This window comes from Theropithecus gelada, chromosome 6 (assembly GCF_003255815.1).
Source record: "Theropithecus gelada isolate Dixy chromosome 6, Tgel_1.0, whole genome shotgun sequence".
Classification (NCBI taxonomy): domain Eukaryota; kingdom Metazoa; phylum Chordata; class Mammalia; order Primates; family Cercopithecidae; genus Theropithecus; species Theropithecus gelada.
This window is the reverse complement of record NC_037673.1, coordinates 38,591,296-38,609,425: the sequence shown is the minus strand read 5'-3', so window position 1 is coordinate 38,609,425 and position 18,130 is coordinate 38,591,296. Positions and strand designations below refer to the sequence as shown.

At 34.5% G+C, this 18,130-nt stretch overlaps 1 protein-coding gene across 3 annotated transcripts in view; it reads left to right on the top strand.

The window, feature by feature from the left end:
* RICTOR (RPTOR independent companion of MTOR complex 2) overlaps positions 1–18,130 on the top strand; it is a 129,101-nt gene that overhangs the window by 66,990 nt on the left and 43,981 nt on the right. For all 3 annotated transcript variants that reach the window (XM_025388458.1, XM_025388457.1, XM_025388456.1), the window contains exons 6-8: positions 4,738–4,801; positions 10,497–10,623; positions 17,331–17,500. Coding sequence is in view for 2 of the 3 variants with exons in the window: in XM_025388457.1 (XP_025244242.1) it covers positions 4,738–4,801; positions 10,497–10,623; positions 17,331–17,500 (361 nt within the window). In the remaining variant the exon portion in view is untranslated. The remainder of the gene's footprint in view (positions 1–4,737; positions 4,802–10,496; positions 10,624–17,330; positions 17,501–18,130) is intronic.

Below are 18,130 nucleotides of genomic sequence, written 5' to 3'. Positions count from 1 at the left end.
TTTTATTCCTTTATACGTGTTTAAGTCTTTGAACCATCTTACTTGATTTGATCTCATTTGATGGTTGTGTAAGGTATGAGATAGATGGCGAGTCATGATTCATTTTTATCTTTGTGAATATCCAATAAAATTAGCACCTTTTATTGAAAACATTTTCATTTCACGTCTAGATTTGTGTCACCTTTTGTGGTAAATCAGGTAGTTCAGTAGCAATCTATTGTTGGGTTCTCTATCCTCTTTAGTTGGTATATTTGTCCTTGCACCGGTTTCTCAACTGTTTTAACTACTGCAGTTCTATAATATGTCTTGATACCTGTTAATGTGAGTCTAATTTTGTTTCTTCAAGACTATTTTGACTAATCTGGGTTCTGCATTTTCATATAAGTTTTAGAATAAGATAGTCCATATCCACACAACTTGCTGGGATTTTAGTAGGGATTGCATTTAGATCAATTTGGGGTAAATTTACATCTTATTATTGAATTTTCTAAACTTTTATTTATTGGAGACTTTGATTTCTGTCAACAGTATTTAGTAGTGTGTGTTTGTTTTTTGCAGAGGTCCTGAACATATTTATTCAGTTTAAGATATTTTTATGATAGTATTAATATAATTTAAAACTTATTCTTTTCTGTTTTTGTTACTAATATACAAAAAAATTGAGGGGAGATATTGACCTCTTATTTAGCAATCTTGCCAAATTCACTTTTCAGTTCTGGTTGTTTTTAGATTACTTTGGATTTTCCATGTGTATAAGCATTAATTATAGATGATGTCCATTTTATATCTTCCTTTCCAATCTTTATCTTTTTCTTACCTTACTACATGAGTTAGAATATTGCACTGAATAGGAATGATACTAATGGACAAGTTTGTTTTGATCTTGAACTCAGGTGAAGAGCATTCAGTATTTCACCATTATTTATACTTTCTATAAACTATTACTAGATTTTCTTTATATTCCTAGTTTGCATTCTTTAAATAAACACCACTATTTGTGATATATTGCCCTTTTCATATGTAACTTAATATCCTTTGTTAATATTTTATAGATGTTTGCACCTATGTTCATGAGAGGTATTGACCTTTATTTTTCCATTCATCTGAAGTCTGTCTGGTTTTAGTATTGGGAGTATGTATGTTTGTTTTATAAAACAACTAGGGAAATGTGGCCTTGTTTTCATTTTACTTGGAAAATATATGTAAGATATGTGTTTTTTTTTGTTTTTTTGTTTTTTTTTTTTTGTCCTACATGATTATAATTCATTAATGGATCTCTCTGGCTGGGTTTTCTTTTTCAGCCTGTTATAAAATTATAGACTCAATTATTTTTCACCTATATAGTACTTTCTGACTTTTCTTTTTCTTGTTTCAGATTTTGAAGCTTTGTTGTTACTTCATGTTTAGAAGTGCTAAATCTTCATGTTGGGCTTAATCCTTTTATAATTATAAAATAACCCTCTTTATTCCTAGTAATACTTCTTTTATGAGTGTTCATGTAATCTAATAATACATTACCACCTTTCTTTTGCCTAGTGTTTGCATGGTATACCTTTTACCATCCTTTTACTTTCTTTTTTTGTTTTTACATTTAAGTGTCTCCCCTGTAAATATCATATCGTTTTCCTTTTTTTAATATCTGGTTTGACCAACTTTGTCTTCTTACTGGAGTATTTAGACTATTTATGTCTAGTGGTTTATTATGTGCATGATTTATGGACTTTGTCTAATGTAATTATTTTTGTGTATTTATGAGTTTGTTGTCTCATTACTAGCTTCCTAATACTTGGATTTGTTTGCTACGTGCATGATTTATGGCCTTTGTCTAATGTAATTATTTGTGTGTATTTGAGTTTGTTGTCTCATTACTAGCTTCCTAATACTTGAATTTGTTTGCTATCTTGGTATTTCTATTCTATTTGTCACATATGTTCTTTGTTCTTGTATTTATCATTTTTTTGCTTCATTTGAAATAACAGTTTTTTTCCTCTTTTAGTGTCTTGGCTATGAAGTCTTTCCTTCTTTTTAGTAGTTATCCTAGAGATTGGAACATATATCCTTGATATATTTAGTTCTGCTAGTCATCTTTTGTCTGTAAATCCCTCTATTTTGCCTTCATGTTCAAAGGCTGTTTTCATTACCACTTATTTATTTTTTAGTGCTTCGGTTATTGTCTTCTGGATTTCTTTTTCTTCTTAATTTCTTTTCTTTTCTCTTTTTTTTTTAAATAACAGTTGAACAATAAGTAGCTTCTCTTTCTTGTTATGTAGGAATTCTTGATGTCTTTGAGATTCTTTCGGATGTATCTTTTTACCTCTGGCTGCTTTAAAGATTTTTTTTTTTACTCTGTTGTATATTCTGCCCTATTGACTGGTACTCCATCTATACACATGTTGGATCTTTTTACTGTCCCACGTTTCTGATGCCGTTACTGTATTTTTCAACCTTTTGTTGTGTTTAATCTTTGTATTTCAGTGTGCTTACTTTTCTACTTACCTGTTTATTAAAAACCTTTCATCCTGCTAGTACATGACTCATGAATTCTTAATTTCAGTTATTATTTTATTTATTTTAGGTTTTTTTTTCCCCCCTGTTTGTTTGAGATGGAGTCTTGCTCTGTTGCCTAGGCTGGCGTGCAGTGGCGCTGATCTCAGCTCATTGCAACCTCCGTCTTCTGGGTTCAAGTGATTCTCCTGCCTCAGCCTCCCGAGTAGCTGGGACTACCAGTGCGCACCACCACGCCTGGCTAATTTTTTTCTATTTTAGTAGAGACAGGGTTGCACTGTGTTGCCCAGGCTGATCTCAAACTCCTGAGCTCCAGCAGTCCACCCGCCTCGCCCTCCCAAAGTGCTAGGATCACAGGCCTGAGCCACCGTGCCTGGCCTATTTTAGTTTTATTTAAAGATTTCAGGTCTCTGCTTTATTTCTTCATCTTTTCTTCTATTTTCTTTAGCATATTAACCATGGTTATTTTGAAGTCCCCTCTGACAGCTCCAATATGTGAATCACCTGTATTCTATTTGTAGTGCCATTTTCTTTTCTTAGTTTTTGGTTCTTGGCCCTTTGTTTTAAACCATGCCTCATATTGTCTGATAGAATGGTGAACATCGGTATTCAAAATTGTTGGGGCTGGGCTTGGTGGCTCATGCCTGTAATCCCAGCATTTTGGGAGGTTCAGGCGGGGCAGATCACTTGAGGCCAGGAGTTCGAGACCAGCCTGGCCAACGTGTGACGAAACCCCGACTCTATTAAGAAAACAAAAATTAGCCAGGCACGGTGGCACGCGCCTGTAATCCCGGCTACTCAGGAGGCCGAGGCACCAGCTCTGTCTCAAAAACAAAAAATCCAAACAAAAAAAAAATAATTATTGTCTCAGGATCATGTTATTTGCATTTTAAGAGAATTAAGTTTTGTTCTAGAATGTTGGTTTATTACACTGATTCTGTTAAAGTTTGGTATTAGATTTGCCTTTGCTCCTAGAAGTGGCTATTTAGGATCTCAGAGTGGATATATTGAGCAGAATCTTTTCACCTTAACCAGTCTTTAACCCTAACCTATTTCTTAGAGTATTGTGTTTCTGCTGAAATCTATACTCTGTTCCTTTGTTTCTTAGAGTGTAATTCTGCTTTTGCACAATGTAGATGTTGACAAGTGTCTTAGAGAGCACTGCATGCAGATTTTAGCTCATTTTCTTCTGTTTTCTTCTCTCAGGGATTTTACCCCTCAAGTCCCAGCTACTTTGGCTGCCCTGATGTTAAACCTCTGTCTTTTCAGGACAGCCTGATTTCTGCTTTCTGTTAGAACTCTGCCCATGAGGCCAGGGATTGACATTGATAAATGCACCCAGGGAACAAATGTGGTTGAATGTGGAGCTCCCTGTGCTTCTTTTTTCAGAGATTATTCTTCATTGCCCTTTTAATAGTTGTTTTATACTGTAAAGTATTTGTTTTTTTTTTTAAAACCTTTATGGTTGTTTTTGGCAAGACAGTCAGAACCTCCCATCTCTGTCATGACCAGGAATGGAATTCTAAGTCCATTTGTATTTTAATAGAATTGCCTTAGATTAATTGTATTCAGATAGAAGAAATGCTTTTTGAATCGCAGACTATCTATATATAAAGCGTTGATTAGAATAATGAACTGTCTAAATAAAAATGCTCCTACATAAACAAAAGACTTTCAAAATTGGATAATTTAACACATTTTACAAAGAAATGTCAGTTTGGTGGTATTTGTTTGGACATCAATATTTGAAGTGAATTCAGAATTCAAATTATATTTTGGTGAGATAGAATTTTTATGGATAGTGCCTAATTTAGTTTAAGCCCCGGTCAAAATTGCAATTAAATGAAAAGAGCCTTGAACTATTTTTCCTTTACAATTTTTATAAAATGTCTGAATTTTATCAGAGAAAAGTGAATTTTTTTAGTAGACTTTTAATACTTTGTTTATTGTTCTTTCTCTATAAATAGATGTAGTCTTATCTTATAAATTACTTACTATACTGTTCTTTCCTGAGGTTTTAAAAGAAAAAATTGGTCTTTTAATTGACAGATATTTATCACTAGAGATGTATGCGTTAATTAAATAAATATATGTTGGTACTGAGAAATCATATACCAAAACTTTAATATACCATATTGACATGGTGAAAATGGGTTTCATCAAGCAGTATTATGATACAAAAAGTTGTTTAATAGAATTTTATCAATGATTAATATTTTGTGTATTGTTTAGGTGCATTGACATACAACAGAGCAACGAGGTAGAGAGGACACAAGCACTTCGATTAGTCAGAAAGGTATGCTCTATGTGTGAGAGTAAAAGGCAAATTTATGGTTTTTTTGTTAATATTTACATTTTTAGATTAGACTGTTTTGTGAAATCTTGATTAAGATTAAAGACTAAACTTTTATTAAACATTTTTATTAAAGTTATATATTAAATAAATTCATTAAACTTTGAGGTAAACAAATATTTTGTGGAATTATTCTATGTGATTGGGTATAGCTAGGACAATATTTCTTATAAAATGTTTATTGTGAAGAATATTTCTTCCTTTAATAGACATGTAAATGTAGTTACCGCTTTGATAAGTTACTGAAGAAAGAGGATTACTTGCTCCCCATCCTAATTTTCTCTTTATTGCATACTTAGAGTTTATAGTATTAAATGGAAGTCACAAATAGTTAGAAGTTCATTGTTTTAAAGGTGAATTTGGATACAGTCTGTGGGCAGTTGCAATAAACAATTCAGGCCCTTATACAGGATAAAAGGTCACAGCCTAAACTCCACAAGAGAGGGTGTTAAGGACAATCCATAATGCTTCTCATGAGAGGCCTTCAGGGAATGCTTTGTTGTTTTACTTGATAAACCCTAATGGTGGAAGAAGAAAGTGAACTGAGAGTAAATTTGGTTGGGACACAGCCTGAGTGAGACAAGTATCCCTCATATTTCATCTTAATGTTTATGAATCATGAAGTATATGTTCATTTGCATAAAAAATCTAAAAATATTTACCAGTTGAATTTTTTAGTTCTTTTTTCCCTCTTCCTGTCTTTCAATTCCATGCAGGTTCCAGAATGGTGTACTGTTCAGTTTCTGTGTTAGCTAGGGTTCCCTCTTTTTCACTTTTCTTACAATTGTCTACCTTTTGGTTAGTAATAGTACTCACAGGTGAACAAGTAAATGGATGAATTAAGTCTTAAAAGAAGTTTGAAATTCTACTAAGAAGGATACTGGAGATAGATTAGGAGACTTGAACTGTTACACTAGGATTGTAATTTGACTTTTCAAATTCAGATTTTAAAAATGTATGGTTTTTATTTATACAATTCTTCCTTCTTCCATGACTGAGAATTCAGGATGAAACAAAATTTGTTTCTGAAGAACGTAGAACAATTTTTTTGTTATTTGGGTTATGTATGTCAGTATTTGTAATATTAGGAACTAAAATATATGTTAATATATTTAAAATAATAAACACATTAAATACAAACATAAATAACATTTTTATGAAAACCGTATTTTATTTTATTTTTTCAATAATTTTTGGGGTACAAGTGGTTTTTGGTTACATGGAGACGTTTAGTGGTGATTGAGATTTTTGTGCCCCTGTCACCCAAGCAGTGTACACTGTACCCCATATGTAATCTTTTTATCCCTCACCTCCTCCCAAACTCCCCCCACCTCCAGTCCCCAAAGTTCGTTATATCATTCATATGCCTTTGCTCCCACTTAGAAGCAGGGAACATACAATATTTGGTTTTCCATTCCTGAGTTAATTTGACTTAGCGTAATGGCCTCCGGCTCCATCCAAGTTGCTTCAAAAGACATTATTTCAATTGTTTATGGCTGAGTAATATTCCATAGTGTATAATACCACATTTTCTTTATCCACTCATTGGTTGATGGGCACTTTGGAATGACTATATTTTCCAAAAAATAATGAGAAGAGGGCTGTTGTTTCAGAGTTTTGCAACTCTCTTTAATTTTATCTTGATACACAAGTCATTTGGATTATCATATTTACTTCTGCATTCAGTCTGTTTTAATAACACATGCGGTGGAGCCCCTGTAAAACTTTAGTACACACTTCTGAGAAGATAAGAGTGAAAAGGACAAATGATATTTTTGTATTGCTATGCAGAATCTCTGAAAATATCTTAAGGACCCTCAGAATTTCCTGGTCTACACTTTGAGCATCACCGCTGTAGAGACTGCTGTCAGAAGAGAAGACAATTTCAAATGGATTCAGACAAATTCAATTTTGGATATTTTAGTAAATGTTTTACTTCAATTTTGTATTTTTGCAAAAGTTAAAATTTAAAGTAGCTCAGGTTTTAATTGCTCAAAAATAATTTAATAGCAGCATAACAAAAATATCATTTCATTTGATTGTCTTCTGAGATGCAGAGTAGTTGACTCACATACCGTTTGTGAATCTTAGAACAGGAAAATTGCTGACATTTGGTGGTGGAATATAGAATCAGAGGAAGAATTGTGGCACAGGACTTTTCCTTGGTTTACGCTAAAAGAATTAGAGTGAGAGCACATTTGCCGAACGAACAGTGGCCTCTATTGGCCAGAGAAACTATAATTTCATTAGTGCTTTTAGCATCTGAGGCACCCTTTTTTTTTTTTTTTTAAACCTGCAGCTGTACTACAGGTTGAGTATTCCTTTTCCACAATGCTTGGGACCTGAAGTTATTTCCCATTTTGGATTTTTTTGGGTTTTGGAATAGTTGTGTGTATATGAGAAGATATCTTGTGAATGAGAAGACTTAAATCTAAACACAGAATTTATTTATGCTTCGTATACACCTTGTACATATATCCTGAAGTTAATTTTGTATAATTTTTTTTTTTTTTTTGAGACGGGGTCTCGCTCTGTCGCCCAGGCTGGAGTGCAGTGGCGCTGTCTAGGCTCACTGCAGGCTCTACCTCCTGGGTTCACGCCATTATCCTGCCTCAGCCTCCCCAGTAGCTGGGACTACAGGCGCCCACCACCACACCCAGCTAATTTTTTTTTTTCATTTTTATTTTTAGTAGAGATGGGGTTTCACCATATTAGCCAGGATGATTTCAATCTCCCAACCTCGTGATCTGCCTGCCTCGGCCTCCCAAAGTGCTGGGATTATAGGTGTGAGCCACTACACCCAGCCAATTTTGTATAATATTTTAAAGAATTTTGTGCATGAAACAAAGTTTATGTACATTGAACCATCAGAAAGCAAAATTGTCAGATGCTGAATTTTCTACTTCTGGCTCATGTCAGTGCTCAGAAAGTTTGTGATTTTGGAGCATTTTGGATTTTTGGATTAGGGATGCTCAACCTGCAGTAGAAATTAACGTTTAATATTATAATTACTGTATCACTGAATTTTTTTGTATGCATTCCCAAAAGTCTTAAAATTTGTAATAAAAGTATTAGTCTATTACATTTTAAAAGATAAGGAAAAACACTTTTTGCTTTAGGATAACTTACGCTATGAATAATTAAGGAATTCTTATGTTACTTTTTCTTTTATTTTACTCATCTCATTCATTTGGAAATATTCTGTCTGCTTTTTTCTTTTCCATGTCTCTGATTTCCCCCTTCCAATGCAGGCAGCTCTTTTGTGGCTTTATTTCTCTCATTTTTAATGTAGTTTTTCCGCTAGTCAGTTGTTACTATTCTTTTCTTAATCTTATTTAAATTCTACTTGCTGTCTACCTAATTTGAACTGTCTTTTTTTCATATATAATTTCTTTATTCATGTAATAAGGAATTAATACCACAAACTTTTTACATTTGAAAGAGATTCATTGACTGGAATCTCATGCCCTTGATACGTAGCAAGATAGTGGCAAAGGCAGAGCAAGAACCCTCTTCTCTAAAATTTGCAAACCTACATTGGCCCATGAGTTTGAAGTTCAACCTGCCTACTTTGGCCTTCAGAGCCCAGTTTTGGTCCAGCCAACCATTTCTATCTGACATGTCTTATGCCACCATGTGTAGGCAAACTACCCACCACTACTACCACAATTATTACTTTCTTCCTACTCTTTTCATTTTCAGCCCTTCTCACCTTACATTGATCTTCTAGTCTCAGCTCAAATATTAGATATACCCCTTAGGTAACTCAGTGCTTCTCTAATTCCTTTGTGTCAGTTCCACAAATTTATTACCTAGTCAGGATCTTTAATTTGTTTTATATATCTGTCCTGTCATGCCAGAAGAGATTATTAAACTTTTACAGTTTTAACAGTGACTGCATTCTATGGCTTCTCCCTTATTGAGCATTCATTGCTTTATGAAGAAAGCATTCTCTGATTTGCACACAGTTTAAGAGTTTCTTTGCATATATTTCCTGGAAATTAAGAAGAGTGATTTTATTTGTAAAAATTTTATGTATCTATTTCATAGCACAATCTGGTGAATTAAGTAAGTATATGTTTACTAGACACAAGATTTATATAGAATTTTATACTTGAAACTTTAGAAATTATCTGTTCATACATATCTTCATTTTACAAATGAGGAAATTGAGGCACAGAGAGGCTTGGTTTAGCCAAGGTAGCATAGTTTATTATAGCAGACTTAAGTCTAAAAACCATTTTGCCTGGTTTTTCAGCAAAATATTTTACAGAATATATTACATGCATTTTGCTATTTGGAGAAATTTTCTTACAAGCTCCTTATAAGAATAGTAATAGATCAGAAAGTATTAAAAAATAACTTAATGTCATAAAATGTTAGAATTCTTTCACCCAGGAAGATCGATTTCCTATACTTCCTATACCTCCTTCCTTCTCCCTTTCTTTCTCTCCTTTTTCAGTTAATTGAAAAAACTGACTTAGAAATGAATATGAAAGCTTTTGTAGATTCTACAATTATTGGAGATATGTTTGTTTTATGGTTGTAGAACTGTTGTATAATTTCAGGTGAACTTTGTAATATGTCTTTAAAATGCTGCTTAAATGACAAACCACTTACAACTACTAATCAAACAGATCTTTCTTTTGATCTTCTATAAGACTTAATTGTGTATCTTTCATTTAGTTATATTGCATCCTCTGATTGTTTCATCACATAAGTTTTATTTTATCAATAGGACAATAAATCTAGTAACATCTGGGTCAGATTAATTTTCTGTAATATTTTATTATCATACAAACAAAATATTTTCTTTTATTTCCACTCCAGGAACCTGCCATTTTTAATTAATTTGCAAAATAGTCTTTATTTACTAAACAATAGTTAGCTACATAATTTTCTGTTTTCCAAATCAAAGACATATGTTACCTATTTTCAGTATTCCAAATGTTATTGCCGGTTAGATCTTTCATTTAATGTGAGATTCATCTGAAGTTTTATTACAAGATATTTCCATCAGAATTTTTGAAATATTTAAAATAGATTTAGATTATGAACTCTGCTTTCTGGTATAGCAACAAGTGATGGATGGGGAAGGTGACTAGAGAGTAAGGAGATCATTAGATATCTATTGCAGTAGTCAGAGTGAGAGTGCGGGCCCAAGTTAGTCAGTTAATTAGATGAGGAGAGGGGAGTAGAGGTAAAGATGTTATGGAAGTAAATTGGTAGGACTTGGTGATGATGGTATATGGAGAGATGGTCAGGATCGTAAAAGTGCAGTAGTATATTGACTACTATTGTCACCTCTGGTTTACTTTGTCTAGGTACTGAAAAACTGTTTAAGATTTAGTCCCTATTCTAGAATAATTTAAAATCTCAGAAACATTTGGTCAATGAATTTATAGTTTGTAAGAAAAAATCTAACACATTTTCCATGGTAATGGCTATTAACATTTGTTACATCAATTATTAGTTATATTAATATTTTGAAATATCCATAAGAAGCAGAAGATTAAAATTGGTACCTAGATCTTATTCTGGATCTTATTCTATGTTATTAACTATTTCAGTTTGGACAAAATAGGTTTAAGAAATGTGTTACTAAAGTAACTTCTTTTTCTGATTCCTTCTGTTACAGATGATTACTGTGAATGCTTCCTTGTTTCCTAGTTCTGTAACCAACTCATTAATTGCAGTTGGAAATGATGGACTTCAAGAAAGAGACAGAATGGTCCGAGCATGCATTGCCATTATCTGTGAACTAGGTCAGAATTTTCTTCAAGTAACAAAAATGTAATATTTTAGAAAGGATATCTAACATTTGATATGTATATATTTTATTACACTTTAAGTTCTGGGATACATGTGCAGAATGTGTAGGTTTGTTACATAGGTATACACGTGCCATGGTGGTTTGCTGTACCCATCAACTTGTCATCTACATTAGGTATTTCTAATGCTATCCTCCTTCTAACCCCCCGACAGGCCCCGGTGTGTGATGTTCCCCTCCCTGTGCTCATATGTTCTCATTGTTCAACTCCCACTTATGAGTGAGAACATGCAGTGTTTAGTTTTCTGCCCCTGTGTTATTTTGCTGAGAATGATAGTTTCCAGCGTCATCCATGTCCCTGCAAATGACATGAACTCATCCTTTTTTAATGGCTGCATAGTATTCCATGGTGTATATGTGCCACATTTTCTTTATCCAGTCTGTCATTGATGGGCATTTGGGGTGGTTCCAAGCCTTTTCTATTGTGAACAGTGCTACAATAAACATATGTGTGCATGTGTCTTTATAGTACAACGAGTTGTAAATATACCCAATAATGGGATTGCTGGGTCAAATGGTATTTCTGGTTCTAGATACTTGAGGAATTGCCACACTCTTCTTCCACAGTGGTTGAACTAATTTACACTCCCACCAACAGTGTGAAAGTGTTCCTATTTCTTCATATCCTCTGTAGCATCTGTTGGTTCCTGACTCTTTAATGATTGCCATTCTAACTGGGGTGAGATGGTATTTCATTGTGGTTTTGATTTGCATTTCTTTAATGATTAATGGTGATGAGCTTTTTTTCATATGTTTGTTGGCCACATAAATGTCTTCTTTTGAGAAGTGTCCGTTCATATCCTTTGCCCACTTTTTGATGGGGTTGTCTTTTACTTGTAAATTTAAGTTCCTTGTAGATTCTGGATATTAGTCCTTTGTCAGATGGATAGATTGCAAAAAATTTTTCCCATTCTGTAGGTTGCCTGTTGACTCTGATGATTGTTTCTTTTAATGTGCAAAAGCTCTTTAGTTTAATTAGATCCCATTTGTCAATTTTGGCTTTTGTTGCTATTGGTTTTGGTGTTTTAGTCATGAGGTCTTTGCCCATCCCTATGTCCTGAATGGTATTACCTAGGTTTTCTTCTAGGGTTTTTATGGTTTTAGGTCTTTAATCCATCTCGAGTTAATTTTTGTGTAAGGTGTGAAAAGGGGGTCCAGTTTCATTTTTCTGCATATGGCTAACCATTTTTCCTAACACCAATTTTAAATAGGGAATCCTTTCCCCATTGCTTATTTTTGTCAGGTTTGTCAAAAATCAGATGGTTGTAGATGTGTGACGTTATCCTGAGGGCTCTGTTCTGTTCTATTGGTCTGTATATTTGTTTTGGTACCAGTACCATGCTATTTTGGTTACTGTAGCCTGTAGTATAGCTTGAAGTCAGGTAGCGTGATGCCTCCAGCTTTGTTCTTTTTGTTTAGGATTATCTTGGCTATATGGGGTCTTTTTTGGTTCCATATGAAATTTAAAGTAGTTTTTTCCAATTCTATGAAGAAAGTCAGTGGTAGCTTGATGGGGATAGCATTGAATCTATAAATCACTTTGGGCAGTATGGCCATTTTCACGATACTGATTCTTCCTATCCATGAACATGGAATGTTCTTCCATTTGTTTGTGTTGTCTCTTATTTCCTTGAGCAGTGGTTTGTAGTTCTCCTTGAAGAGGTCCTTCACCTCCCTTGCAAGTTGTACTCCTAGGCATTTTATTGTCTTTGTAGCAGTTGTTAATGGGAGTTCACTCATGATTTGGCTCTCTGTTTGTCTATTATTGGTGTATAGGAATGCTTGTGATTTTTGCACATTGATTTTATACCCTGAGACTTTGGTGAAGTTGCTTATTAGCTTAAGGAGATTTTGCACTGAGACGATGGGTTTTTCTAAGGAGACCCATCTCACGTGCAAAGACACACATAAGCTCAAAATAAAGGAATGGGGGAGTATTTACCAAGCAAATGGAAAGCAAAAGAAGCATGGGTTGCAGTCCTAGTCTCTGATAAAATAGACTTTAAACCAGCAAAGATCAGAAACGACAGAGAAGGGCATTACATGATGGTAAAGGGATCCAAGCAACAAGAAGAGCTAACTATCCTAAATATATATGCAACCAATATAGGAGCACCCAGATTCATAAAGCAAGTTCTTAGAGACCCACAAAGAGACTTAGACTCCCACACAACAATAGTGGGAGACTTTAACACTCCACTAGACCACTAGCCAGACTAATAAAGAAGAAAAGAGAGAAGAATCAAATAGATGCAAACAAAAAAATGGTAAAGGGGATATCACCACCAATCCCACGATATAAACACCTCTACGCAAATAAACTAGAAAATCTAGAAGAAATGGATAAATTCCGGACACATACACCCTCCCAAGACTAAATCAAGAAGAAGTTGAATCCTTGAATAAACCAATAACAAGTTCTGAAATTGAGGCAGTAATTAATAGTCTACCAACCAATAAAAGCCCACGACCAGATGGATTCACAGCTGAGTTCTACCAGAGGTACAAAGAGGAGCTGGTACCATGCCTTCTGAAACTATTCCAAACAACAGAAAAAGTAGAACTCCTTCCTAATTATTTTTTGAGGCCAGCACCATCCTGATACCAAAACCTGGCAGAGACACAACAAAAAGAAGAAAATTTCAGGCTAATATCCCTGATGAAAATCGATGTGAAAATCTTCAGTAAAATCCTGGCAAACCAAATCCAGCAGCACATCAAAAAGCTTATCCACCATCATCAAGTCGGCCACATCCCTGGGATGCAAGGCTGGTTCAACATATGCAAATCAGTACAAGTAATCCATCACATAAACAGAACCAATGACAAAATCCACGTGATTTTCTCAATGGATGCACAAAAGGCCTTCAGTAAAATATTCAATACCCCTTCATGCTAAAAACTCTCAGTAAACTATGTATTGATCGAATGTATTACAAAATAATAAGAGCTATTTATGACAAATCCACAGTCAATATCATACTGAATGGGCAAAAGCTGGAAGCATTCCCTTTGAAAACTGGCACAAGACAAAGATGCCCTCTGTGGGCCGGGCGCAGTAGATCACACCTGTGATCCTAGCACTTTGGGAGGCCGAGGCGGGTGGATCACGAGGTCAGAAGATTGAGACCATCCTGGCTAACACAGTGAAACCCCGTCTTTACTAAAAATGCAAAAAATTAGCTGGGCGTGGCGGCGGGCGCCTGTAGTCCCACCTACTTGGGAGGCTGAGGCAGGAGAATGGCGTGAACCCGGGAGGCGGAGCTTGCAGTGAGCCGAGATCACGCCACTGCACTGCAGCCTGGGCGACTGAGTGAGACTCCGTCTCAAAAAAAAAAAAAAAAAAAAGATGCCTTCTATCACCACTCCTATACAACATAGTATTGGAAGTTCTGGCCAGGGCAAACGCAAGAGAAAGAAAGAAAGGGTATTCAAATAGGAAGAGAAGTCGTCAAATCGTCTCTGTTTGCAGATGACATGATTGGATATATAACATTTTTAAGGCCTTTAATACATGAATTCTTTATTGTTACAAAAAATATGAAAAAGCACATTTCTGGTAGGGAAGTAGAGAACTTGTGATTTAACAAAAAATTTCAATGTGACATTAAAATTCTATAAATTTTAAACTTTTCTTCATCATTAAGTTAGCATAGGAATTGTCTAAATTCCAGTAATATTATATAATAGAATCTGTAGTCTGGCTGTCTAACATTAGTTATTCTGTATGTTTGTATTAGTTCATTTTCACACTATTATGAAGAACTACCTGAGACTGGGTAATTTATGAAGAAAAAAGGTTTATTTGACTCACAGTTTTGCATGACTTGGGAGGCCTCAGGAAACTTGAAATTGTGGCAGAAGGCAATGGAAGTGAGGCATGTCTTACATAGCAGCAGGAGAAAGAGCGAAGGGGAAGTGCCACTTTTAAACCTTCAGATCTCGTGAGATTCACTGTCACGAGAGTAGCATGGAGAAAACTGCCCCATAATCTAGTCACCTCCCACCAGGTCCCTTCCTCGACACATGGGTCCAGTTTGAGATGAGATTTGGGTGGGACACAGAGCCAAACCATATCATTCTTGATGTGGGTTAAAAACAGTAAACAATCCATTATGCCTAATAATAATAAACTCTAGGCCAGGCGTGGTGGCTCGCACCTGTAATCCCAGCACCTTTGTGAGGCCAAGGTGGGCGGATCGCGAGGTCAAGAGATCGAGACCATCCTGGCCAACCAACATGGAGAAACCCCGTCTCTACTTTAAAAAAAAAAAAAAAGGCCACGCCTGTAGCCCCAGCTACTCAGGAGGCTGAAGCAGGAGAATCGCTTGAACCCAGGAGGCGGAGGTTGTGGTAAGCCAAGATCACGCCACTGCACTCCAGCCTGGGTGATAGAGCTTGAGTGTATATCCAAAAAAAAAAAAAAAAAAAACCAACAACAACATATTTTAAATGTTCAGCCTCACTTATTATGAAAGAAATACAATTTTAAGTGACAAGAAAATATATTTTTTCCACCACCTAAAGTAGGAATGATGTTGGTTACATTCCCTCTTGAGATGATAAATGATAACAAAAGTTTAAGCTAAAAAAAAAAAAAAAGAGAACCAAAACCTACCATTGAGGATTTTTTAAAAAGACCACAATATTTGTTGATTTAGAGACAAGGGTCAAAACTGTGATTAGGGAAATTTAAAAAAAAAAAAAATAGTAAAACTTGACTGTGTGCCAATCTGTAGGACTGCCTGGGTGCCTGGAAAGCTATACTCAAAGTTAATTTTTCGTTATAAAGTGCATTATAATTAAACAGAAAATAAATGAGTGAGCCAGTATAACTCAAGAAAACAAGAGAAGAAGAAAAAAGTCCATTTCATGTTAAGCAGATGGAGAAAAACCAATAAAACTAGAAGTCTTAATTAATGAACAAGATAGATTATGTAATCTAAATTGTTAATTGGAATAAGAAAGTAAAATCCACAAATGTTTGGAAAACCCAAAGGTTTGAAATACAAAAGATTAATAAGGAAATGAAGAGAATAGTTTTTATGTGTATTTGGAAACTTAATAAAATGAATGGATTTTCAGGATAAATTTTAATTTCTGGTTACTCACAAATTGTAAAATACAAATAGCTCAAAAGCTATAGAAGTATTTGAAAACATTTATGAAAAAATTGCTTCAAGAAAACTCATCCAGGTACTTTTGTTTTTTTTAAAAAGAACAGGTAATTCTTACGTAGTGTAATCTGATTTAGAGCATTAAAAAGATACAAATTTCTTTTCTTTTTTTTTTTTTTTGTTTTTTTTTGTTTTTGAGATGGAATCTCATTCTGCCACTAGGGTGGGGGGCAGTGGCGCGATCTCAGGCTCACTGCAACCTCCGCCTCCCGGGTTCAAGCAATTCTCCTGCCTCAGCCTCCCAAGTAGCTGGGACTACAGGCACCTGCCAGCACGCCCAGCTAATTTTTTTTTTGTATTTTCAGTAGAGACGGGGTTTTACCATGTTGGCCAGGATGGTCTCCATCTTTTGACCTTGTGATCCACCCGCCTCAGCCTCCCAAAGTGCTGGGATTACAGGCATGAGCCACTGCACCTGACCAAACCTACAAATTTCTTATTATGTAACTAGCATTTTATGTACATGTACACAGATACACATATACTTAGATAGATAGATAATTAGAAGGCTACTTTGTTAGCATTCAAGAATATTTATCTCAAATCAACAATCAATGCTATTCTTAATGGTGAATTTCTACAAATACCACATCCTTGTAACTTAGCCAAAATAATAAAATATGTGTATATATTGGAAAGGAGACAGTATTACTTTGTAGATGGTATCTTCTATATAAAAAAATCTCAAGTGAAAACCAACTTAATTTTAGGTAGTAGGACTATGTGAAAACAGATTTGACAGATTTTTGTGTTTCAGCAATAATCAGTAATTAGAAAAAGCAATACTATATTTAAAGTAGAAAAAATATATAAGACAAATTTTATAAGAACTGTGTATGACTTGTTTGTGTGTTTGGGGAGTACTTTTGACTTTGTCAAATTGATTCTTAAGAAGATACAACTGATCTGTAAGGGTACAAATGAGAACGGTGGTGGCCTGTGCAGTGGAGGAGGACTCACTGGAAAGTAATGTGAGAGATCTTTCTAGGATAATGAGAGTTCTGTATGTTGAGTGGACATCTTTGGAGCAAGAAATTTCTGAGCTCAAAATTACTAAACTGTGTGTTCTGTGTGTGTGTTTAATAAAAATATAGAGAAATGAAATATACCATTTTAAACAAAATCTGAAATTAAATCACAGATGAAAGATTTGAGACAGATAAATGGCTAATATCCCTACCTTATAAAGAACTCCCTGCAATTGATAGGAAAAAAAAGCCATTCCAGTATTATATGGACAAAGGGTATGAAAAGACAATCCAAAGATATTTTAAAAATCAGGTTTTGGGGAAGTATATTCAGTGACTCTTTATCCACTTGTCCTTTTATCTACCTGTTCTTATAAATGTTGTTATTAGAAAGTTTTTCAAGTCAGAAAGGCAATTAAGTTTTAAAGCCCAGATTTTTTATTACTTTTAATAATTACCCCAAATATAATATGTTAAGTTTTTCTCTTTTATTTTAGCACTTCAGAATCCAGAGGTGGTGGCCCTTCGAGGTGGACTAAACACCATCTTGAAAAATGTGATCGATTGCCAATTAAGTCGAATAAATGAGGCCCTAATTACTACAATTTTGCACCTTCTTAATCATCCAAAGACTCGACAGTATGTGCGAGCAGATGTAGAATTAGAGGTAGGAACTTTAATATTCTTTTCTAGTTTTAAAATATGATTATAAATGTATACTTTTACTTTGAAGTATTAAATTCTATAGATGCAGTACCACATTAATTATCAAACCTAAATTAGCCGAGACCGATTTGTTCCCAGCTCTATTTTACAGATCATTCAGTTTGGACTGAATTGAAAACATTACTCTTAATAATATTTCATCAATGTGTAAAGTAAATTTTATTTTTGTATTATATATGAAAAGTTTATGAACCAAATTAGAGTACAAAGAAAGTTATGTAAGAAATTTACCTATTTAAGATTACCATTTGCTTTTAAGGCCGTCAGTACATTGTGAATAGCTCCCGCTAATTATACAATATGAAACCTACTAAAATTTCTGAAGTTGGAAGCACTTTGTTAGCAACTAACTATATCTACTAGAAAGAAAGCGTATATGTATATTTTGTAAATACCTTTTAAATTTTTTATGATTCAAGTAGGGTTTATTACAGTTAGTCAAAAGTAATAAGGCTACTGTATACTTTTCTTTATAAGAAAGTATGTAGGGGAGGTTGGAACAGAATTATGCACTATATTATAGTTTCTTCCTGTGCATGTATTGCATTATTGTCTTTTGAATATTTGGAGT